This window comes from Meleagris gallopavo, chromosome 1, assembly GCF_000146605.3.
Source record: "Meleagris gallopavo isolate NT-WF06-2002-E0010 breed Aviagen turkey brand Nicholas breeding stock chromosome 1, Turkey_5.1, whole genome shotgun sequence".
Classification (NCBI taxonomy): domain Eukaryota; kingdom Metazoa; phylum Chordata; class Aves; order Galliformes; family Phasianidae; genus Meleagris; species Meleagris gallopavo.
The window spans coordinates 70,475,135-70,500,511 of NC_015011.2; the positions used below are offsets into that span (position 1 = coordinate 70,475,135).

Consider the following 25,377-nt stretch of genomic DNA (forward strand, 5'->3'; position numbering starts at 1 on the left):
AAAAAAAGCATGTTGCCATGTTGGCATAGTTGCAAAAAATAAATATAAAAACACTGTAGTGCAAGCATTCTATCAAAAGAAAGATCATCAGTTGAGCTTCTAGAAGCATGACACCAAGCAGAACAAGCTTGGAAATATTTTTTCTAAGAGAGCGTATCAAACATAGTAACATCAGATGTGCAATCATGTACATCAGAAGCAAAATGACAGTAGATATCTATATTCACAGGCATTCTCTGTGAACGGCAATACCAAAGTGATCACCATGATTCTCCCTCTCTCTCATTCTGGTCCTTCAAGTTCCATTCAAACTATTTCAGCTGCTGTAAACAAAATAAACCTCACAAGGGGATGATAGTCATACAGATAAAGAGTGCTGGGGAAACTCAGAAAGAAGAATTAAGTTTATAAAACCAGAAACTTCTTAGAGTTACATACATGTCCTAAGTAACTGTGAAAGGCTAGAGCCAGACTGTTCAAAGCAGCCCTTAGCATGGACCCGTGCAATCATTCTCTGAAAAAAATTAAGTCATTTTTCTAAACCTGCTGCAATATGAGAAATGCATGAGTACTTGCAATTTATCTCCTTTGCCAAGGATTTCTGTCACAGCATTTAACACATTTATGTAGACATTCATATCAGAGGTAGGGGGGCAGAAAAAGTACTTTTTTTTCCTTAAAGCATAATTCTAGCTTGATACAAATACCTTAATTTCCTTTTTCTTCCTCTGATAAAGTTTCACCCTTTCTTCATCTGCTTTTTGCTCCCAACGAAGTTTACCTAGCTGCTGCGTTAGCGTAGCTACTTTCCTTCTTGCTATTTCCTTTAGTTCTTTATAGCGCTCCAGCTGAACAAATAACAAAAAATAAAATCACTGCACTGAAAATGAAGCAACTCATGTTTTTATAGTCTCAAATAGTAATTTCCTGCCCTATCAAAATTAATATTATGAAAGACACTGAATTCTGCAGGCCTTTCCATCCATTACGTTTTATTAAGGGAAGATTCAGTTCAAAGCTTACACTTAAGTAAGACCACAGGCAATAACTAATCTAACATTTAACAATTCCTGCTTCATCAAGTTGACAGTACTTTACAGTGAATATTAAGTTTAAAACAATGTCTTCGTTCAGTCTAAAATTAGTGCAAGCTTTGAATCTATCATTACAACATAGAAATGCTGTGATAGAATGGTATCAAATCTATATTTTAAGGCTAACACATGAAATGGTACTTGAAGCAATCCCACAAAGTTAGGACTAACTTAAGAAATGTGTTCAAGGTGCAAAATAACATTCACATGCTAAATAAGCAACTCTTCAAGCTCCCTGTTAATTGATCAGAAAATACTTTGTGGAAAAGACAGTGGAGAAGCTAATATTTGGGCATAGAAGAGTTTCTGGGCAAATGGTTTCGAAGGCAGATTTTCAAAATGTGAATTTGCAGTAAAATAATACTGTACTTTCCAACTAAAATTTGAAATAATACAAGTTATGTCAGCATTAGATTCTAACCCACAGTAGATGGGATGTACAATATGAAGCCTTGCGTGCATTTGTCATCTATTTCTTTTTCCTAATTGAACACATATTTCTATAGCACAGCGACATGCCATTTCTCAGAATGAATCCTCTCAGCCCCAAGACCCTATCTTCCCACACTGTACTATCTGAACTCCTATAAGAAAGGAAAACAATACGAAGCAAAACAAAAAGAGTTCTCAACCTAGCTCTAGATAATTATTTATGTAGCTATAGCCCTAATCCACAGAGGAGAGACCCTCCATACAACCCTTCTGAAGTTTCCATCCAATTCTTCTCTATTTCTTTTTCACTGGAAATTCATTGCTTCGTCCACTATCTTCTCACATTACTAAGAAAACTGATTTTAAACACTGAACTGCATATCCTTTCTAATCTTAGAATAGCACATTTATGATTCTTTATGCAACTTAGATGTATTTCTTAGAACTGTTCCTCACTCAAAACTTCCAAATTTGTCATTTTCTTTGCCTTCTCCCAGAAAGGAGATGCTCCACTATCCCAAAAAGCTGAACCATCAATTCTATCTAACTGATTAAATAGTCCCCCCCAAAAAATTAAGTTTTGGTTTTGTTTGAACTCAACAAGAACAGCAGAAAATCACAGATTACTGATGAAAAAAAATTTAGTTTCTTTGTCATCAGTGCAGATTTCAGACTACACTAGTAAACAGTATTTTGTTTCCTGGTCCAATTCACCTGGCGTTCTCTCAGCTCAACATGTTCCACTCTCAGCAATATCTCCTCTTCAGTTTCCTTCTCAAATGCCCTCCATGCCTTTTCAGTATCATGCAATTCTATCTCCAGTTCTTTTATGTTCTGTTTTTCCTTATCACTGTATTTCTCCTTGTCCCTTAGAGATCTTTTAGACATTTCTACTTTCTTGATTTGGTAGGAAGTATTTTCCTTTGCTTTTATATAGAGGGCTTTCTGCTGAATCAGGGATGCCTGAAGAGTCCTGAAAGAACAAAAAATAAAACAACACCTCCAAACTAATATGCAAATCAGCCACCAATTGTCAGCTGCAAGGTTACACACCCACAGGTGTTATTTTTAGTTTTTAAACATCCAGTGAAAATAAAAGCTTAAGAAATGCAGCATAAAATTCTGAAATCTCACAACAAACAAGTAATTAAAGTACAGAAAACGTACGTAATGTTGGGGGGAAAAAATAATTTTTTTAAAAAAATGTTTAGTTATTACTCAAATAAAATGCTACAACCCAACTTCCATAGCATTAGGAGCTATCACCCTCCTCACTTCAATAGGATACGCCCACCTGCCAAGCAATTCCCAGTGCAGACTATGCTTTAACTATCAGAGAATTTGATTGGGAAACCTACTTCATTTCTCTTTCTATGTGTTGTTGGTCTCTGTTTAGTACACCAAGCACCTTTTTCTTTGCTCTAAAGGCATCTTCTGCTGTAAGAAGGGAGTCTTTCTTGATCCTAGCCTCCATATTCTTTTCATCCAAACTCTCTTTCAGAGATTCAATGCTTCTTTCATTGTAATACAGCTGGAAAAGTTGAAGCTGTATCCTGTTTGCATTCAGTTCTCTGACAAGCATCTGGTAATGCTCTGCCTGCCAACATTAGAATTTCATTTTTAGCTTAAGAAAGGATTTTTAAATCACTAGCAGTCTAATCTGAAGTCCAAAGTGATGTAGGCTGATGTACCAGTAATGTACACTATCAAAACTCAGATATCTAAGTCAACCCTTACCGTAATAATACTGGCTACTCCTCAATTTATTTAGTTTTTATAATAATCTATTTCAAATAGCTTAGAAATGTGTATTTTACAGCTTACTGAAAAAATACTAGATGAAAAAATGGTATTTTTTCCTAAAAACTAAGTTCACAGAAGACACAAAAACACACACACAAAAGTAGTAAGTTTGAGTTACCTCCTCTTTCTCTATCTTTGCTTGCTTGCGTTCTGCTGCAATATTTTTTTTCTTGTTATAATTGAAGTGTGCATCCTCTTCCGCTTGCAGCATTTTTCTCTTTTTTTTTTCATATTCCTCAGCGTATTGGCACGAGTTACTGATTTGTTCAAAAAGTTGAGTTCTTTCTTTTGGCTTCTTCATTGCAATTGACTCTACTGTTCCCTAACACAAAATTGCAAACAAAAAATGAACCACTGCAGATCACATTGTAGAACGATAAATTTCATCTCTAAGAGCACATAATACAGATTTACCTCCTGATATTTTAATGATTAGCATTATTGAAAACATATATAGATTCAAACGCAAGGAAAAGACTATAATCTAGCCAACTAAGCGAGTTACATTATTAATAATTTTATAATAACAAATACTACTTAAGAAATATATATTCAAATTAAATCTACTTAAACAAAGGAGTGAGCAGTATCAGAAAAACAAAATTCTATCTCACTGGCCTCTTTAAAAGAACTGAAAGACATTTACAATGAAAAAAATTTCAAAAACAGCTACTTCAGGTGAGTAATTGCTCAAGTCAGGGTATTTGAAGATTCTGTAACTCCCAAAGCTAGCAGGCTCACAAGCTTTGTCCAGACATTAGCTTTCAAATCTTCACTGACCTGAAGCAATATCATTTTCAGAAAACTGCATTCAGTAAATTTTCTGACTTCAATCTGCTGTTATGTTGGGCAAACGCCCTCACAATTGGAGTTATGGTCACAAAACGAATGCATACCCAGGTTTTGTATAGAAGAAAAATAGTAGTACTTCCTTGGGAATTTCACAATCACAGTTCAATAAAACGTAAGAAAGGCAATCATGTGAAATATACTCATGAGCACATAAGCTTATGTGTCATAAGCACACAACATTCATGACTTGTATCATTAAATACTTTTGAATTAATAACTCAATGGGATTTTCAATCCCTAAAAGATAGTCCTACAAATTTTCGTATCTCTTAATTAACATTATATGATGCAAATCTTTTTCTTTTTATAGTATTTCTAGAAATGAACACTGCAAGCTTTTAAAAGTAAAGATCCACATCTTCTATTTTGAAAAAACATTCTTCCAAATGAGCCTCTCTCTTCCTAATATAATCCTCTACACACAAGGTTTATTGTTCCCATTTCAAAGACTTAAAATTCTTTGATAAGGCCAAGATAAAGTTTATTGGCTTGAAAGCACCTTGAAACTAGCTTGAATATTGAATAGATAACTGTTACAGATATCAAATAATCTCAGAAACTTGTTTTCTTTATGAAGTACCCTAAGTGCTCACCTGAAAAATAAGACAATTCCTAGCTTTGACATGTATGCCTATTTTTTCAAGTTCAGATATGTAAGCAGACCGGGTAATAGACTTATCATTGAAAATATATTCTGAACAACCATCTAAAAGAGGAAAGAAAAAACAATAATGATAAAAACACTACAACAGAAAATACATAGGTAAAATTATTCCACACTTTTTTCCTGAGCAAGTTCCTCAAAGAAATGGACTTCAACTATTCTCTTAAACCTTGGTTAATTTTTAACATTACCCATAGTATATGTTTTCTGCAATTTTTACACCTGGTATCAAGATGCTGCTGATGGACTGTAAGAAGTATTTGAAATTCAATGTTAACTATTCTTGGTCTTCATTTTTTAGGTATCAGACCACAGAATGTATATCCAAAAGAACCTGCCACCTACCACGGATAACTCTTGAAAATGTTTTTTCTTCCCCATCTTCTTCACAGTATACTATCTTTACACTTGCTGTAGAAGAAACTGGTTTTCCAACATGTGCTCCGTGAATTAGTTCTCGAACACTTTTAACTCGCAAATTAGCTATTTTTTCACACAGCACAAAACTAACAGCATCCATTATGTTAGATTTTCCTAGAAACAAACAAACAAGTCAGTCTTTGACACAGAAGAAATTGAAGGAGGGATATGATTAACAATTAAAAATACAAATGCAGACACAAAAGTCTTCAACAATTCTAATTCTGTATTTTGTTGAGGAAAACGTATCGCGTACAATGAAGAAATACATTTATGAAATGCAACAGAGGCAGCAGATAAAAAGCCAATCTTTAATAAAAATCATCAAAAAACTCACCTGTTATTTATTTAGCTTGGTAGAACAAATTCTATTGTCATTATTTACACTGAAGTAACAATATCACAATGCTTACTTCATAGAGCCCTTTTTTATCTTGCATGTCCAATCTTTCGGCTTGCCTGGGCTGCACTGAGTCAAGAGGAATTGTCTTGGGCCACTTATTAAATGTATAGTAAACTTAATGTATGTAAGAAACAAAACTTCTTTAATATTTTTTTCTATAACATTAAAGAAAGGAGAACAACAAAAACAAAAAACTAGTGGACTATTTGACCTCATTCTTGCAAAACAGTTGCATCAGTCTGGTTCAACGGAAGTGGGTGCAATTCTTACTCAGTTCTCAAGGTGCTCATCAGAGATTTCTGATGAAGTATTACTCTTCCTGTGCTTCATACTTAAAAGTATTCATCCACAAATGTCCATACTACCAAAAAGTGATGATGTGAATAAGGCATAATTGTGAAGTGAGGGATATTTCTCTCTGGTAAGATAGGCCTTATAAAAGCTAGTAAAGAGATACGATCAAATTTCTCAGTTGATTATGTAATTACTACTCTACATTCCATCTGAAAATTTGCAGGTAATATATTTACAAAAAATTGACATTTTTATCCAGCAATTTTGGAACTTTCTCTTGAATCCCTTTATCAGAATGGAAAGCAGGGCTGCCTGTTTTTCACTGTTGACAGGACTGCATTTAACCAATGGATCGAAACAATTTTTTTTCCACAACTTGAGTTAGCACAGCACTGCACCCTCCCCATGCCTGGGTTTTATCCCAGTGCCAATCATACAGCGATGTCTGGCTGTTGCTGAGCAATGGGAACAACTGCTGTGGAAGAACAGTTGCCATGATCGTGCAGGACAAGACGTGGAGCACAGCATAGGCTGAGCCAGGCCACCTGCAGCACGCGGGTTGGGCACGCCTGCTATGTTTAACACTGTCAGTGAATTGTGCTGCACAGGGACTCTTTCATATAACTTGTGTCCTGGAGAACTCAAGTACCCAGATGCATTCACTACAGCAATAAAATTTGCTGAAAATACATCTCAGAATTTAAAAAAAAAAAAAAAAGTCTCTTCACTGAATTCTTTTTGTTTTTCCCCTTTAGAGTTGATAAATTCTATTGCTAGATTGTTTTGTTTTCAATATTGCTACTTTAACAGTATATTGAATCATTTGCCAAAACATCAGAAGAGTAGTGGAAAACAACAACCTAAAATTCAGAGATTACAAATATTCACGTTATTTTTTCCTGATTCATCTAGAAAGTTGATTCAGATTTACTGTGAAGAAGTCTTGGAAAAAAATACGCAGAACGTTGAGACTTTCCAGTATGAAACAGTGAGGTTGTGATAGGGAAATTCAAAATATGACAGTAACGCTGGCAAAAACTAGCTATTTACTTATATTATTTATTGATCTCATTTGATATTTTGATATAATATTGATATTATTTATTGATCTCATTTCAACTGAAAAAATGCAGGAACAGCAGGATCTAAAATCAAGATCATAAACTAAATCACTAATGGACAGGGGAACTAAGACCAAATGCTAAGCCTGTCCTTGTGGCTCTTCATTAGAACATCACCTTGTTCTCTGCCAAATAAAGAATAAAATCCCATTTGCTTGAATAGGGCTTTCAGCAGAAGTGAGTCACATTTTTAAAACTTCCAGCACCCACCACCTAACTACACTGAGACACACTGACAAAGGCTCTTGGGAACTAAACTGCTGTGTCCACAGTAGTTGCCATCCCCCAAAAGCCACCCTCTCCCTTCAGAAGGCACTTAATTGTAAGGCAAGAACTACAACAGAATTAAGAAGCCATTTTGCATTATTACAGTTTAGAACCCAGAGAATTAGAGTAAAACCATCTTCATTTGACCATACCAAGCTGACCTACACAGCTGCATGTGCTATTTGCAAACTGCTTGTTCTACAAGACCATGAAAATAATAGAGAAATCAACTGATAATCAATATCTTCCATTAGAGAAGCAATGGATGCTCAGAACCTTCCAGAAGTTTGTGCAGCAAACATAAAGAACAGAAACAAAATGAAAGCAGCAGTTGGAAAAAAAGAGTAAAAAAAGTGATGAGAGAGAAGGACAAAGTACACCCAGTGTCACAGCCCAAGCCAACCAAGTTGAGAAATACTACAGAAGGGAACAGTGTGAAATACCATCCCCTAAAACATCACTATTTTAACACACGCATTTCATTAATACTTCCAAGATTTTTTCACATTATTTTTATGGATCATACTAGAAACAACGTATGTGTTCCCTCTACTGGTTCTTCTCTAACAGTGAAACTATGTCTGAGGCTGTTTGGTGGCAATACTGCTATTTTCCTAAGCGTGTGAAAGGGAAAGCATTCAAAATATGATGCAACTTGACGCAAACAGCTTTCCTTGGATTTCTTTTCTTAATGTTTATTTATTTTTCCTCATCAAATCTAGACCAAATCTTTCCTATTCATTCCCTGCCTCTAATGAAGCCTGCTACATTGAACTCTGTCTTCATCATGTGGCAGATTTTTACCCTGTTTTCCACAATGTAAATAGTAGACGTTTAAAAGATATTATTAATATCATTGCCCTTTATTACTCTACCTTCTGGGGGTGGGGGGAGCTGAAAGATGATAACTGACATGATAAAACACTTCCATGACAAAAAAAGCCCACAAGTCCCTGCAAAGAGGCCCACGTAAGTCTACATCCCGTATGCAAAAATCAAGCAATTCTGCTCCTCAGGGGACAAACTGCTGCCATTCCAGCCCATTTAGTGCCAGCTGTGGTAGCCCTATTACCAGGCACACACTTGGATGCACTTGCTGTTACGGCTTTTTTCCTCATCAGGCTTGAAGAGACCTGGCAAAGAGCCCAGAACTAAGACTGGGAACAAGCCTGGGAAAACAGGGCAAGGGCAACAGATACCTCCAACTTGGCAACTGTGGAGACCACGCATGGCCACCAAATGCCCCTGACCCTTTCCCAGCCTCCTACCTGATCCATTAGGCCCAATTATGCAGTTGAACCTCATGAAGGGGCCGATCAGCTGCTCCCCACGCCAGGACTTGAAGTCCTTCACCATCAGCAGCTTCAGGTAACCCATCCCTGAGGCTGTGGGTATGGAGGCCATTCCCCTTCGAATTCCAGCCTCGCACAAAATTCACACCACCGAGTTGTTTGTTTTTTTTTTTTTCTTAACACTTTGTCTTCCGGAAAGAGGCACAGGAAGAAAGAAAGCTCTCAGCGTACGCGGCTGAAGCAGTGCCCCCAAAAGGGCACTGGGCCGCACTCCTGCCCGACTCAACCTCGACCCTCAGGAGCCGACGCACAACGCCCCCGCCCGCCTCGTGCTCGCGGCCGTGCGGCCTCGCCTGATTGGCCAGCGAGCGCTGAGGGGGGGAGGGGGCGGGAGCTCGTCCCCATGGCGACCCGGTGTGTTGTGCCTTAGTGGCGATTATCGCTGCTCGCGCTTCTTGCCGGCGCTATGAGCGGGCTGAGCGAGCGGCGGGACTTGCAGGAGGCGGCTGCTCTGGAGCGGCGGCGGCAGCGCGAGCTGCAGCGGCAGGGCCGCATCTTTAATGCGCGAGTGCGGACCATCGGGGTGAGAGCGCGAACGAAGTCTGCTCGCGGGTCGGGGCTGTGGGGCCGGCAGCCCGCCTAGGTCTGTCTGAGTCTGGCTCAGGAGAGGGGGAGGGGAGGGAGGGGGGAGGGGGGGAGAGGAGGGGTAGCGAATTCCCCGAGGCTCTCTGTGAAGGGCTGACACACTTTGCGAAGGTTGCTGGTGGGAGTGAGGTGCGGTTTTCTCTAGCTGCGCTCCAGTGGGCTTTGTCTTCAGTTTGACTATCAGGAAATCAAGTGGTGGTTATCTAAATAGCTATGAAGGGTCCGTACAAGGAGTTACGGTAGTTAATTTTCCCTTAATGCATCCAAAGTCTCATGTTAAGATTCTGGATGCATGCGTGGGGGGGAAAGTGTTGCGAAATAAGCTTAAATTTTGCTGCTAAGTTGCTTTTGAGGGCAATAACTAGCAATTTTGATTGCAATAACTAGCCTAGAATCAAAGTTAGAAGCGGTGGAAACAAGTCCAGTCTGTTAACTTCATCATGCAGGTAGGGTTGCAGCAGATGACGGGCTGATCTAAGTAACCTCGGGTAATGAAGCATCTCGTATGGCAGCAGAAGGCTATATTTACCTGGTCTGTGGCAGCACCTTGGAATTGCTTTTGTGACCTTTGTACAGCAGTCAATGACATTGTAAAGTAACGGGCTGGTACAGCATCCTGAGGTGCGGTAGCCAATGGTACAGTTAAATGATAGGAGCTAATAATGTTTTAACAAAGTTGGGTGGGCACAGTAAGACAGTTCAACTTTCTTTGCCAGGAAGCACAGTTTCTCTGTAAGATGGCTTTTCTCAAGCCTTAAATGTAAAATGCCCTTTCTCACTTCGGGAAGATCATTGGATCTCTGTACTTTACTGAGCAATACTGATTTATACAGTCTGGAGATCTTACCCAAATGCTGTTGTAGAACTACCTTTGGACAGGTTTTGATAGATCCATTTACACATGACAAATATCTAAAGAGAAAATGAGTCCGTTGGAAGAATTCTGTAAATATTTTGATGAACATCATTTAATAATACCCTATTCATTGACTGAGCAAGAAGCGCTTACAGAAGAGACTATTCTTGTGGTTTGAAATTAAGCCAAGTCCAAAACAGGAGTAAACAAAGCTATGCAGGTATAGAGTATATCTCAATTTCCAGTGAGGTTTTAGATTCTTTGCTTTCTCATTCTGTCACTAATTTAGTGGAGTGATTATCTGTGACTATTCAAAATGAAGGCAATATTTGACAGCTTCAAAACTATTTGAACCACGGATTGAGAAGTTTTTAAAATGGGATAAAATGTTGTCTGTAAAGCAGAATGGGAACTAAGATTTTTTTTTCCTTGATTATTACTAGTTACTTTGACTTCTGTATGTTTAGTTGTCTGAGAACTGGGAAAGCATGGTGCATCTCATTACAGATTTAAGAATTAAGCCTCGATAATTCAGTATTTTTCTGAAAGAGTTCAGATGAGCAGTTCTAATGAAAAATGATGAATGACTTTCCATTTACATAGTTAAACATAGTTATACATAACTACAAATTAGAAGTCAACTGCTTCAAATTGTTTATAGCAAGGAATTTATAATTTAAATCCTATTTGCATATCCCAGTCTTAAATTTGCTAATGTTTCAGCTACAGGAAGCATGGTTCTAGAATGAGCAAGTTAAATCTATAGTTTATCTTATACTTTGCCTTTTTGAATGCAATGAGAATTGCACGTATGACAGAGGTAAACGCTCCATAGCTGTTGTGCTTCTCATCCTCTGGTGTGCATGTTTGTAAGTGTGAGGGGCATCAGGGAGATAGTTACCCATCATCTGAGTTTAAAAAAAAAACAGAGTAGGAATTGGAAAAAGAGGTCAGAAAAGCACAGGAGGCATGTGGAAGGGAGAAAAATGATTAAAATTAAAAGTGAGGCAAATGGTTGACTTCCATCTCGTTGATTGTTACAGAAACGAGGCAAAATATTTATAGATCACTATCCCTGGAGATGTTTGAGGGACATGAAGATGTGGCAGTGAGGGGCATGTGTGTTAGGTGGACAGCTGGAATAGATAATCTTAGAGGTCTTTTCCAACCTTAGTGACTCTATGATTCTAATAGGCAAAAGCTATTAAAATACTTTATCAGGCTCTTGAAGAATTGTCAGTGTTTTTTATAAGTCTTACAAAGACATCCAGTGACAGACAGCAATAGTTGATGTGTTGTTGTTTTTACCTTTTTTTTTGTTTGTTTTAATAGGTTGATAAAGATGCATTGGATGCCCAGGTCAAGGATAGGAAAATTCAAGAAGCAATTGAAAAAGCACGAAATGAAGAACTTGGTATATTCACAGATAGTCTCATGTTTGTATGAAGTTAATGTAAATAGATTTGTCATGTATTTCATTCCTTCCTTTTCTTTTCATATGCGTCCAGCTTACTAGTTTTCTTTTTATTGCCCTATTTTTAATGTTTTAATAAAAAATATTTTAAAAATAACTGTTTTGTTACTTGTATATACTAACTATTTTTGTATATGGCCAAAGATGATTCATTTTCACTCAGTGCAGCCCAGCAAACTGAAAGATTGGACACCCATATATTTTGAACAGCTGTAATTATTTTCAAATGAAGTCTATCTCCTTGAATATCAACTTTGTATATCTATGTATTTATAAGGGCATGTGCAATTAGGCTTTTGTCTAAATACACGCTTACAAACTGAATCCTTTGTGTATTCCTACTTATATTTATATGTTTGCTTTGGTAGAATATGTGTTTTCCTTATTATCTGAGATAGGGTCTCATGGATTCGTACTGTCATGAGTAAATTGGTGTGTATTTCTGAATAGGTTTTAATCTTCAGTGTTTTCTTTTAATAAGTCTTGATAAATAGCATTGTTAGGGACCTGAAGTTACAGGATGATTTGGAAAAATAATAATTCTTTTTCAGGCAGAAGTGGCAAAATTATTTTACTGCTGTCTTGCAAAATAAGTTTATGTTCTTTCTGGCTGTTCTTATACAGAATCAGTAGATAAAATATTTAGCAGATTTCTGTTGCTAAAATCATAGAATGGCCTAGGTTGGAAGGGACTCGTATCATCCAGTCCAACTCCCTTGCCATAAGCAGGGACATCATTTACAAGGTCACGCTGCCCAAACTCCTGTCCAGGCTTACTTTGAACACTTGAAATGATAGGATATCCATAACTTCTCTGGCCAATCTGTTCCACTGTCTCACCACTCTCATCGTAAAAGAAATTCTTCCTTATATTCAATCTAAATTTACCTTCTCTAAGTTTAAAATCATTGCCCCATTGTTTTGCCACTACAGACCTTAGTAAAAAGTCTATTTCTTGTTAGCCTCTTTTATATATTGAAAGGTTGCAATAAGGTGTTCCAGTAGCCTTTTCTTCTCCAGGCTAAACAAGCACAGTTCCCTCAGCCTTTGCTCATAGGTGACGTGCTCCAGCCCTCTTTTATTGGGCCCTCATCTGGACTCATTTCAACAGCTGCTTGTGCTGAGGGTCCCAGAGTTACACGAGACCCCACCCTTTACTGTGAGCAGAGGAGGTGGGTATAATTGCCTCACTCAAACTGCTAGCTGCACTTCTTATGAGGCCAGGATATTACTGACATTTTAGGCTGCAAGGGCACATTACCAGCACATATTCAGTTTTCATCCAGCAATATCCCCAAGTCCTTCTCATCAGGGTTGCTCTCAATCAATTCATCTCCTAGTCTGTACTGACGTATGGACTGTCCCAGCTCAAATGTAGAATTCGTACTTAGCCTTGTTGAACTTATAATAGAATCATAGAATCACCAAGGTTGGAAAAGACCTAAAAGATCATCCAGTCCAACCGTTCACCTATTACCAATAGTAATGACATTAGTGGTATCATTTCTAAAGGTCTCACAGACTGGGCACTCTACACGTTTCAAAAAGAGTTCAAATGCAATTGACAGCTTCCATGCTTCCTTCCATTTCTTCCTTCCTCCACTGTTGGTTTTGATTATCCTGGTGGAATACCTGTCGGACTCCTAGGAAACTGTCAGAAGTCTGGCATCGAAGGAAATTATATTTCATTGTGAATTATATTTGAATGGCTGTTGTGTATGCTCTTTTTTTTTAACTTTTGACTGGATTATTTAGCATTTTTATTAAATAGATAAGAGCTATTAAGCTCTTCAAAAGCTGTTAATGATAGCCAATTCTTTTAGTACTGTGCTTAGAAGAATTACTGAAACTGTGAAATAACTACGAGATTGCTCAAAAAGTAATGCCTCCTATTTTATTATGTTGGTCCATGACATCAGAAGCAAATGTTGGTGGGATGGCAGTAGAGGTTGGACTTTCCTGGTAATATTCTTATACTGTATTGTTATCATGCAACAGGTGGCAGCAGAGGGGCTGTCTGAGAAAATGGCATTTGGCATGGATGTGCAAAGGTGTGTCACCGAATAACTTCATGCAGAAAAAATGGCACCCAGTGACATTCATTGATGCTTACTGAGTATTGATGTAGACCAAACAGTGGACGTTAGCACATGGATGGTCTGTTTCAGCACTGGTAACAATGGGTCACCTCTGCTGGTACAGATTTTTATGAGCACAGCATGCAGGTTCTTGTTCATTATTGACAAAAATGGTGGTGACTGTGTTGAGAAATAGTGTTTTATAGCTGAGAATGTGCTGTGTTAAATAGTGTTGTACTCTTTTTATTTGATGTAGTTTCCATGGAAACAAACAGAAGGCATTACTTATGGAGCAACCTATGTATCTACATGCCTTAAACTGAGAATTCTTAATTGTGTGTGTTTCTTTATAAGGAACTTACTGTATTTTAGTCATAATGGTAAATTGGAAGTAAATATGAAGAATTAGTAAACAATACACTTCATCTGTTAATGTAAGCTTTCATCAGATGAAATTTTTTAGTTCTGGAGGTACTTATTATTGTATTCTTTTCACATGCTAATATATAATTTCACATTAATAAGAAAATTAATTCCTAGAAACATTAAAGTATTCTATAAATAAATATTACTGACATTAGAGTGTTTTGCAGAATGACCATTTGTAGATCAAATAGTCATTCGTAAGGTGTTGACCCTGGAATACATGTATTCCCATTTATTCCTTTTGAAAATGTCATTTTTCATTTTGATTTGTATACTCTTCTAAGAATTATATGTTCGTTGTGCTCTTTTTACTCTAGCTAATGAAATGAAGCAAAATGACAAGATAATGTGTATGTTAGAAGAACGACAGAAATGCAATATCAGAAACGTGAACAAGGCCATCAGTGACTTTCGGAAGAATTTTCAGCAGCCAGAAACAAGACGTGAATTTGATCTGTCTGATCCCCAGGCTTTAAAGAAGGATAGACCTGCTCGGCTTTCAGACAATGATCCTCGATGCACTGTATCTGGCTTGCAGAAGTTTATGGGTGAAGACTTAAACTATGCTCAGAGGATGAAATTTCAAAAGGAGCAGTTAAGAGAGTGGTCTCTTCAGCAACAGAGAGATTACAAGAATGCATTAGCTGATAAAAAATTTTTAGGTAACAAGAGAAGAGGGGGAGGTTTTATCTGTTTTCTCTGTAAGTCAGGTGTTTAGGACATAACTGTGGTATAGCCTGTTATGTAAGGCTCTGACGTAGCCTTACATAGTAGTATTTTGGTGTATTCAGCTTTTAGAGCTTTTAGAGAAAGAGCAGTTTTTTCTCTACAACTTGTAATGTATTTGATATATAAATGAAGAATTTAATAACTTAATGATTGTATTATTACCTAGGCTTCGTTTCTGTTTTACACCTTGCGTGAGGTATCAGAGTATTCTGAAAAATCATCTATACTTTGCATGACATATTTATATATATATATATATATACACACATATATATGTACACACTTCAGCAGGCCAAATCATCCAGTCTTTACTTTTATAGAGCAAACAAAATAATTCTCATTTTTTCTTAACTTGCTGTTAAACATGCTTCGTGTTATATATTTATTATTATTATTATTATTATTATTATTATTATTATTATTATTATCTTTGTTTACCTGCTAAGACAAGATTGATTACAAAATAAACTGATTTTGTGAATCGTCTGAAATTCCAAGATGGAAAGCTTGGGTGACAGGATTGGGAAATAGTTTCCTAAATCAGCTTACTACATCTGTAGCCTTCCCTTCCTCCATATGACACATAATGTCCATGAAAGTTGACTGCATTTCATTTTAATCTAATTCAGATGATCTTCATGACAAGAATAGGATTGAACTGGACCAAAAGATAATGGAGCAACAACGAATAGAAGAAGAAACCAGACGTGCTGTTTGTGCAGCTATCAAAGACTTTAACAAAAGCCAGGTAAATTCATCTTGTTGGTTTTTGTTTCTGTAAATGAGTGGAAGAGGAGAGGAAATGGAGAGGAAATTAGATGACCAGTGAGCAAAAGTACAGCAAGTAGTGATGTTTTCACAGATGTTTGATAGCAGCTACCTTTCAGTATTGATTCAGAAGATTTTTTCACTTCTTTGTCATCTGCAAGGATCTGGCTATCCTCTACCTAGTTACCTTCTATGAGAATTCTTCCTTCTGGTTCTCAGCTTGTTGTAGCATGCAGCCACTAATCCTGTCTCTCTGGGACTTTTAGTCTGTAAAATGGGGTACAGCAAAAGCCTTCAGCACTTCCTTCTAGTTGTTTTTTTGTTTGTTTGTTTGTTTTTCAGTCATTGATAATTTTAGCTGCTTCTGCTAGCTTTTCTTTTTCCTTGTGTGGAAAAATTACCGGTAGCTTTTTGTCTTTATCACTTGTATTAATGCCCCAAGACCATTGTTTTTAGCACATGCTGTGTATCTGTTTCTAGGTTGTTTTCCAGGCAAGCTTTGGAATTCACTGAAACATAACATGAACTTTTCTCTATCATTGGTAACCAGACCAATTTCTTTACTGTGATGGTGGTCAAGTACTGGAACAGGATTCCTAGAGAAGTGGTTGATGCCCCAAGGCAAGTGTTCAAGGGGCATTCAGACAATGCCAGAAATAATGTACTGTAACTTTTGGTTAGCTGTGAAGAGGCCAGACAGTTAAACTTAATGGTCTTCCATTCCATTCACTTCCATTCCACCTGTCTTTGTACTGCAACCTGTCATGCTCTTCATCTTACTGTACAGATTTTCTTACTAAGTTAATCCTGTGTATCCTCTATGTACAGCTTAAAGGGCTAGATGGACACCGTTCGTTTTGTTAAACAGTATTTGGTCTGAATTACCTTTTTTTAGTCACAACAAAATAAGTCACAACAAAATAAGTCATGTGCCTTACCTACATTACCTACATAAGGTATGGTATATTTTGATTGAAGTGTGATAGTATGTATGCACGTTTGAGTAAGTGTTGCCGGAGTCCTGCAAACCACATTGAGCATATGTGTATACATATATATATGTGTGTGTGTATGTTTATACGTACACAGCTAGACCAAGAGAATTGAAAAGGATTTTATTGATTGAAGTCTAATAGTGTAAAATAGTCTAAAGATTACAAAATAAACTGATTTCGTGAATCGTCTGAAATTCCAAGGTGGAAAGCTTGGGTGACAGGATTGGGAAATAGTTTCCTAAATCAATTTACTGCTTTAAAATAAAATAGTGTAAAGACTATTTTACATCAGTACCTGCAAAAGTACCCCAAATGGTACATCTACGTGCACTTTAGTTAATAATAATATGCAAAATAATTGTTGTCATGCAAATTTGTTCCATGGAAAAGTTCCTGAATTTGTGATGGGGCTTGGGAAATGGGGTGGAGTAGAGGGGAAGTTTGTGTCTGGTGTAATTTTTTTGTTTGTTTGTTTTTAATACTTGAACATGTACATTCTACTTTATTTGTGCTCATATTAAATACATACAATATTTGTTTGTTTGTTTTCTCACAAAATGGCATAATAATAGAGAAAGAAGCAACAATCTCAGTGTAGTTCATTTTTACTATATTGTACAGGTTGCAGTTGTGTCTAAGAGAAAAAGGCTGTGCGACAGGGATTTTCTATACATCTTTTTTCCTGAGAGAAAACTAGGGCACTCAGCCAGAGGATGAATTTTAGAAAAGGAATTTTTATATCTGACCTCAAATTTATCAGTCCAGAGTCCCCAGCAAATTCAAAACTTTGAGTAGCTAGTTTGAAGCCTTTTTCTCCTGAAATAAAATATTTGTTTGTCTAAAAATAGAAGCATGGTAACTCTGTTTTTAAGCATTCTTTGAAGAGTGCTGCGCAAATATCTTTTATCACTCATATCCTATTCTTGGTATATACATCTTTTCCAAGCTCATAAGACCATGGATGGATCACTCTGCTCATTTGTGAGCTTCATGACTTTGATAAGGACTTCAGAATACATAGTGTACTCTTTTAGTCCTGTGCTGGGAGCAGTTTAGTTCCATGTACACTCAGAGCTTGGCATTACTCTAAGTGTGTGAAGACCTGACCTTGCAGTGCTTCCATGTACATTTATTTTGGTTTTTTTGGCTTGAATCAGCAGAATGGAAGTGTATAGTATGAACGCTGGAGCACAAATTAAAATAAATGAAGTAGCATATATTTGTGCATCTGTTTGCTTGTTTTGTTTTCATGCTACACCAATGAATTTTCTTTTGTTGGGCAGCTGACTTGATGGAAAATAGATCAGTCTTTATTTCACAGTGTCATTAATCATTTTGTAGTGCTACATACATAGCTATGCACAGGGTTGAGAGTTTTCTCCAGTATGATTCCCAGGCAGCTCAGAAAACTTTAGGCTCTCCCTCTTAGTGAGAAGGTTAAGATAACAAGGTATAAGTGCCTATTTTGGATCTGTTTCTAAATCGCAGTGAAACTGCCTTAATAAAGTGATGTCAATAAAAATGACACTGTTTAAACTTCAATAATTCATCATTGTTCAGGAATTATTTATGTGAAATCCATCCAAAATGACTTTCTATTAAATGTGCTTTATTTTGGAACATTCCCAGAGTTAAAAATAATTGCTCTATTTGTAGTATTAATAAGCTGAAAGTATACACCAAGATATTCTGGTTTGGTGTCCCAAAAATATCAAAACGTTGAAAATCTTTGTGGTTTTTGCTTTGTCTTTTTGTTGGCATTTGTAATCTCTTAAGAATCACCTAATGAACATAGTATTTTCTGCATAATCTTATTTAATTTGAAGCTTGACTAATTCATCGTTAAGAAAAAGAATTCATCTTTTCTTAGTTTGCACATCTAATACTTTTGTTATTTTTTCTTCTGTCCAGTTTTTAATGGGTCATTGTCTGTGTTTGCCCATAGCAAATAAAAAACCCTTTGACATTCTCCAGGCCTGATGCTTGGGAGAACTCCTGTCATACAAAACTGAAGTCCATAAATGCAAGTGAAAAGATAAATCCAGGTTAGCAGCCTTCTCTGGTGGGATGGATCACCATGCTTGCTGAGTGGAGAATTCTTCTTTGTAACTCTTGCAAAGGACCAGATTCCTACATTTGAGTCTAGATAGGCCTGTCATTCTCAGTTGTTGATATCTTCTAGTTACTCTGCCTTAGAGTTTTCAACTTTTCACCTTCAAAGCCAGTAATTTTCAGCAGACAATGAGAGAATCTTGGAAAAACAGGAAAAATTGGCATCCACTGGCCTGTTGCAGTCATGATATATGTGCAAAACTGTATATGCAAGAGACAGGTCTGACAGCCCATGCTCTTTGTGCCCTAGCAGGGAGGAGATATGATAAAATTAAATCAATGCTACTATACTTATTTAATTAATGCATGCCATTAGATTTTCAGTCTTTTTGACAAGTAGGGCCATGATCATAATATTCACATGTGATACTGTTGATAATTGTATGGAATTTGAGAATAAATCTATATGTAGGTGTTAATTTTTTTGTATCCCTTTAGTTAATATTTTCTGTCAGAAAAGCTATTAGTTCTCTTCTTTTGTTGACTTCAGGCTGCTGAACTAGCTGAAAGAAAGAGGCTGGATAAGTGTCAAAAAATGAAAGATGATATGGATGAAATTTCCAGCCAGCTTCAAGGAAACTTACTTTCTGAAAACCCTGAGCAAGCCATCAGTTCCTTTGGTACACATCGTGTGATCACAGATCGGTGGAAGGGAATGAATCAGGATCAGTTGATGGCAATCCGCTCCTTTCAACAGCAACAAGTTCTGGAGAAGCTGGTATTTAAGCTTATGTGCATATTCTGCATTCTTGGTTGTAATAGCACTGTAAACAATATATTTTGAAAAACATATTTTGAAGTTGCACTGCATATCCAGTTTTGAGACTTTTTCTGTTGTTCAGAGCTTCACCAAACGTTAATCATTCAAACTTAACATGGTGTCTCTGAAGCACTTGGGAGGTGCCAGGGAGGAGCAAGAGCAAGCTGTAGCCTTCCTTGGGGTTGGGCTGAAAGTTAGGTTGCTGTGAAGATCAAGGCCAGGGGGCCTTGAGAATCTTGGAGCATTGTCCGTGATTGCCCAGCTGGGGATCAAGGCCCTACACAGCCCAAAGGCCAGGCTTCATGGTGCTCAGTTTAGGACTTGAAACAGCATGAACTGCCAGCAAGAGATGAGCAGGAATAGGAGTGGTCTGCTCCATAGGGGAAGAGGAGCCAGGAACTGACAGTCACAGCAGGACAAAGAAATGGAGCAGTGTTCGCATGGGCACATGAAACCTGAGCAAGACAAAGAGAGCCAATCCAGTGATACTACTATGTATATTTCACAGTCTTAGAAGTTCCTGAATTTCCTTTCTACTTTCCTGCACATTTATGACTCATGCTCTGAGATGGGATTGCAATAGAAAGACTAAATATTGCCAGTTATTGATGCTCTACAGGTGGATGGAAGGAGGCAGTCTAAATGAAGAAATTTATACCTCCTTTGCAGTCAGAAGTGTGTTGGCATAGATATTATTATATAGGAAGCTACTTAATTCATTTAGTGCGGGAGCTGAATGTGAAAGTGAGAAGGTTTTTGCTGGCTTGTTCTTGATTCAGTTCATGCTGATATCAGATAAGAAATGCAGTAGAAGTGGTAATATAACAGCGATGATAGAGAAAGAAATTATTTGGGTCTGGGAACTTAAAAAACAAAAAAAAAAGGTAATCTTGCCAATCTATGTGTTTTGGAAAGAGCTAGTATGTAGAAAAGAAATAATAGTCTACTGACAGTATTTCTGACAGACAGCAGACCTATATTTCTTACCTTCTTCTTTTGCAAAAGTAGGAGACTCTTCTAGGGTGTGTTCCTTAGAAAAGAGTAGCTTCCTGATCTGAACTATTTTAGTACTGTCTACTGTGCATGCTCCTACCTCATTCAGAAGTGTATACTTTTTCTCCCTATTTTGAGTGCTACCCCTAGTGTTCAGTAAAGGGTAGCAAGTTTGTTGTTTGGATGAATTTACCATTAAGACTTTATATAGGATTTTTGTTTTTGAGTAAAGAAAAAATGAAGCTTTTTTTTTCCCCCTGTTTAGAGATTAAAAGAGGAGGAACGTCAAAGAGATGCTGAATGGGACAGGCAAAGCATGCAGGCTGCAAGAGCACAATTAATTTTAGAACGGCATCAAGCACGACAGAATCGGGAATGCCGCCAAGCTCTAGATAGCATAAATGCACAACTATCCCAGGAGCAGAAATCAAAGTAAGTGCCAAGAGAGATTTCTTCTTTGCAGAAAAACTCTTTGCCATTGGTACAATTGCTTGGCTTTCAAAGAACTTCTCTGCTTGTATTAAGTTTGTTTCTTTTCTAACAAATTTATTGTAAAATTATACTTTTTTAAAAAATAGCATTTTAGATTAAGGATACTTTTCATTAGCATTGGAAACACCTTCAAAGAGTAGATTGTGATGTTTATTGATCCACGTATGTGGAATAGTAGCTGAAATTCTTAGCAGTGTTCCACTGACAACAGACTGCTAAGTTTATATAGACAGCAAAAGAGCAAATAAATACAGTTAGACAGCAAATCATATTAGCAGGTATGAAACAGTATGTGTTTCTTTCATTTACCTTCCTTTTCTGAAATAAATAACAGGATAGGTGTCCACCCACTTCATTAAAAGTTTCCAGTTTCTGATAGCTCTAAGTGAAATTGATCACACAAACAGAGCTTTGACATTATGACAAAACTAGCTGATTTTCTAGCTAACCACTGACAAATCATGGTGTATAGGTGTTGTTTCTGATGTGCTGAGAAAGAGGGAAGATGATACACGACAGGGAAAAAAATCAAGCCAACTGATTTCTAGTGTTCTAATGTGTTCAGTGTTCTAATCCTCCAATCTGATTTTTTTTCCTTCTCATCCTATATCCATCCATACATCTTGCAAAAGAATTCCTAATACCTGGTGCTTTCTTATTATGAAAGCAAAAATTCTGAATTGTGATAATTTAGTTTTTCATTGTGAGGATTTGAAAGGTTACTTTAGACTGAAAAATAAAATTTGCTATATTGAGACATGATATTCATATTGGAGATACAGTAACATTTAATTCCATTCATAATAATTCTGAATTTTATGAGCAGTTATGAATTTATACATTACATCTTTCTTAGGTTTCTCGAGTAAGTTCTATGTACTGAGAAAGCAGTCACTAACTGCTTTTTTTGTTTGTTTATTTGTTGCTAGGAACATTTATCTTAAAGAAGAAGAATATTCAAATTGTCCAACAAGTCAGTATTTTGCACAATTTAATACAACCAGTCGATGACATTCCAGATGCATCAACCTGAAGTACACAGAAAATTAAAACATTGCAGTTTCTAATTGAGCTGTAGCATTTTTTTTAATGCTGTTATTTTACTGTTTAAATATGCTGTTTGAACAGTACACTTGAAATAAAGGACTGTCTGTTAGGTTCTATCTGTGCTGAGAAAAATATTGTAATCATTTTTAAATTGTTTCTAAAATTGCTAGTTGATTCTGTAGTTAGATTGTTTGACCATTGTGTCTCAGGCCTAACTGTAATACTGATGTTATACAAGTCTTTAGAAATTAATTTCTAGAATGTGATCACAGTTTAAAATAGAATGCTACTTGTTGCAGCTTGGTCAGAGAGAATGGTATCTAAGTAAATCACATGAATCACAAGTGGTAATCTCTTACTTAGGAGGCTCTGTGGGAAGGAAGAAAAGTAACGTAGACGGAGAGTTATGAGTTTTTTGTTTTATCCTGAATTGTAGAAACAAGAATGGGTTACATAGGTTGCTCTGAAAGTGACAACTCCTATTTATTTCCACGAGAAGTACAACAGATACAAAGAGCACAATAACACTCTTGTGAGAGAGCACATTCTCAGCTACAAAACACTGTTTTTCAACATAGCCACCACCATTAGCTTTGCGTTTTCGTTAGCAATGAACAAGAGCACCAACAGAGGTGACTCACTGTTTCACAGCTGCTATGATGGCATCATTGCTAGGAAAATGTTGTCCATGCAGTCCATCTTTCACTAGCCCAAACAGATGGAAGTCAGAAGGCAGCAAATCTAGGCTATTTGGTAGGTGTGGAAGGATAGTCCAGCAAAGATTGGCAGTGTGCTCCACAGTCTTCAAACTGGTATGGGACCTGGTGTTATCATGTTGCAAGAGAAAGGTTATCTTCTCTGGCCTGATTCTGGAAATTCAAGCCTTTAGCTTAGGCAGTGTTGTGATGCAACAGTTGAAGGTGATGATTTGTCCAGTTTCTAGGAAATCCAGGGGAATCATTCCTTTCCTATCCCAGCAGACCATGCACATCACTTTACCTATTGAGAACTGCATCTTAGACTTTTTCTTATATGTGGAATTAACATGTATGCCACCCCCTGGTTTGCCCTTTTGGCTCTGGCTTCTAGTGGTGACGCTACCTCTCGTCACCAGTAATGATACTTGCGCAGTTTGCATGGATGAGCTGATTGAGACACTCTTCATTTCAAGGTGTGACAGCTGAGCATGGCCATCTAGAATGTGGCTTGTCTTTCATGCTGCTGTTGCCACTGCCGAAATGCACCACCCGCACTGCGCTCACAATTTCTGCATGGAGGAATTCAATGGCAGACCTTTGTTTCATATGCACTTCCATGTTGGAGGTTAATTTGTCAGATAGCCCCTCTGCTGCCATCTGTTGCACAGCAGCAAAATGTAATGGAATATTGGTGGGAAAGTTCTTTGCTGCCAAACCATCAACATTTGCTTTGGATGTAATGGGCCAACGTAATATAACAGGAAGCGTAACTTCTGGAGCAGCCCTTGTATATATTTACCAAGGCAATTATAGCAGTCATGCATGATACAGAAATTGAATGTGTGTTATAGTAAGTGGGCAAAAGAATGGGAGAAAATATTCCTACATGCACCATCACTCATTAAAAATAATGGGAAAAAAACTTCAAGACAGTGTACTTCTAAAGAAGAATGTAGGGACAGCTTAAAGATGTGATGAAAGCAGGGAGAAACAGGTAGGCACCATACAAAACCAAGGAGAAAAATCTCAATGTGTTGCAAGGTAATAGTTAACTGTTTTCCATCTCTATGATTAAGAATTGACTTAGGAAGTGAAGAGCCAATCAGAGGTATTTTAAAAATGGGGAATTTAAACGCATGGGAAAAAAATGTGTAGAAGCTAGGTAAGTACTACATAAGATGGATATGGAGATACTGAAAAATGAAATCTATTAGGGAAAGAGATTACATGCAAAGGACTGGAAAGAGTGTTAGAAGATTTAAAAGATCTAAAGCAGAAGAGATGTATGTCTGAATATTTGGTCATATTCAATTCTAAGATCTCCATAAGATGGCACACTAAGTAAAAATAGGCTGTTTGTGAGATTAAGTGCGGTTTGCCCTAGGTTCTACAATGTGAACTTGCAGTAACAGCATCCTGATGATGTTGACATGAAGTCCACTGGTCTCTGTATTGAGAGAAGTGGTAACTGAATTCTGGTGAAACAGGTTTAAGATGATTTCCACCAACCTAACTAGGAAAAATGTTAAACTGAGACAGAGATAAACTCAAGTGAACTATTCTCATCTTGGTGAAAATAATGAAGGATACACAGGTTTCAAAGTAGATATTAGATGGATTTTGAGGTGTTTGAAGGAAACATTCCTTGAAAGGGACTCAGACAGCTCAGTTTTCTCTGCCGAAGTTGTGATCCCATGGGATCAGGCTGACATTACTATGTGCTGTATTGAACCAGGTAGTAACAACAATAGTTTGGTAAAGTAAAAAAGTTTGGCTGACATTACTATGTGCTGTGTTGAACCAGGTAGTAACAACAATAGTTTGGTAAAGTATAAACATTTTATACTTCTAGATAGGAAAGTAAAAGAAACTCAACTAATTACAACATGACAATGGGAACTGAAGAACCCACAGCAAGAATAAAGTCTCCCTGTGTCAATGAATTAAAACTGCAGCTACTCAATTACAATATAGGATAGAAACCAGCAGAGAAAGGAGTGTGGCTGGGAAACATGAACTGAAAAATGTGCCATTCAGAAAAGTGGGTAGATAAATCTGGGAGGGAAGCATACTGCATCATTAGTGATTAGATGAACTAAAAAGTGTTAAGAAGGGTTGGTTTTCAAGAGATGCTAATGTGTTAGCATTGGGAAATTCTTTGAATTTTCAGGCTGGGATTCAGACGTGGCTAATCTTTATCTTTGTATTATTGTGACGTACTATGTTGTCAATCTTGGGAGCTCATCTAGTTGCCTTAAAATAAAAAGGCCACCAAGTGAAGTGGGAGGACAGAAAAATAGGCTTTATTTAGCTGAAGTTATTCTTGATCTGTATCGAGTATTTCAGGCTCTGACTCTTTTTCTTTCCTCTTTTTTTTTTTAGCTTATATTTTAGTTACTTGACAGAAAACCAAATAAAGAAAGTGTTGAAAATGTTCATGGTGTTGTCTTCATTTGTTCATTCTGTGTGAGTAGGTATCTACAGCTTTTACAGTAGCAGTACAGTTTAAATAAAATGTGCTGGACCTAGTGAGGTGATATTTAAGTTTCCTTAAGGAAGGAATATACGATCAAATCCTTTTTGTATTTATATGCTTAATTTCTTGAAAACATTGATATGAAGATAGAAAAAGGATAAACTTCTCAGTTACCCTATGATAGAA

General features: G+C 37.0%; 2 protein-coding genes across 2 annotated transcripts; one reads left to right on the forward strand and one right to left on the reverse strand.

The window, feature by feature from the left end:
- Positions 1-552: 552 nt before the first annotated feature.
- On the reverse strand, positions 553-8,766 carry LOC104912594 (structural maintenance of chromosomes protein 1B-like). Its single transcript, XM_019617276.2, has 7 exons — positions 8,619-8,766; positions 5,191-5,379; positions 4,775-4,887; positions 3,448-3,651; positions 2,885-3,123; positions 2,241-2,499; positions 553-848 (listed from the first exon to the last, which is right to left on the reverse strand). Exons 1-7 carry the CDS (start codon positions 8,752-8,754, stop codon positions 690-692), a joined length of 1,299 nt encoding a protein of 432 aa, XP_019472821.1. The 5' UTR covers positions 8,755-8,766; the 3' UTR covers positions 553-689.
- RIBC2 (RIB43A domain with coiled-coils 2) lies at positions 8,729-22,034 on the forward strand. The gene is given in 8 exon segments (XM_031555449.1): positions 8,729-9,103; positions 9,106-9,225; positions 11,476-11,557; positions 14,439-14,783; positions 15,480-15,598; positions 19,216-19,443; positions 20,744-20,910; positions 21,900-22,034. Coding segments are annotated over 8 exon segments (1,503 nt in total). The 5' UTR covers positions 8,729-8,743; the 3' UTR covers positions 21,982-22,034.
- The last annotated feature ends 3,343 nt before the right edge of the window (positions 22,035-25,377 follow it).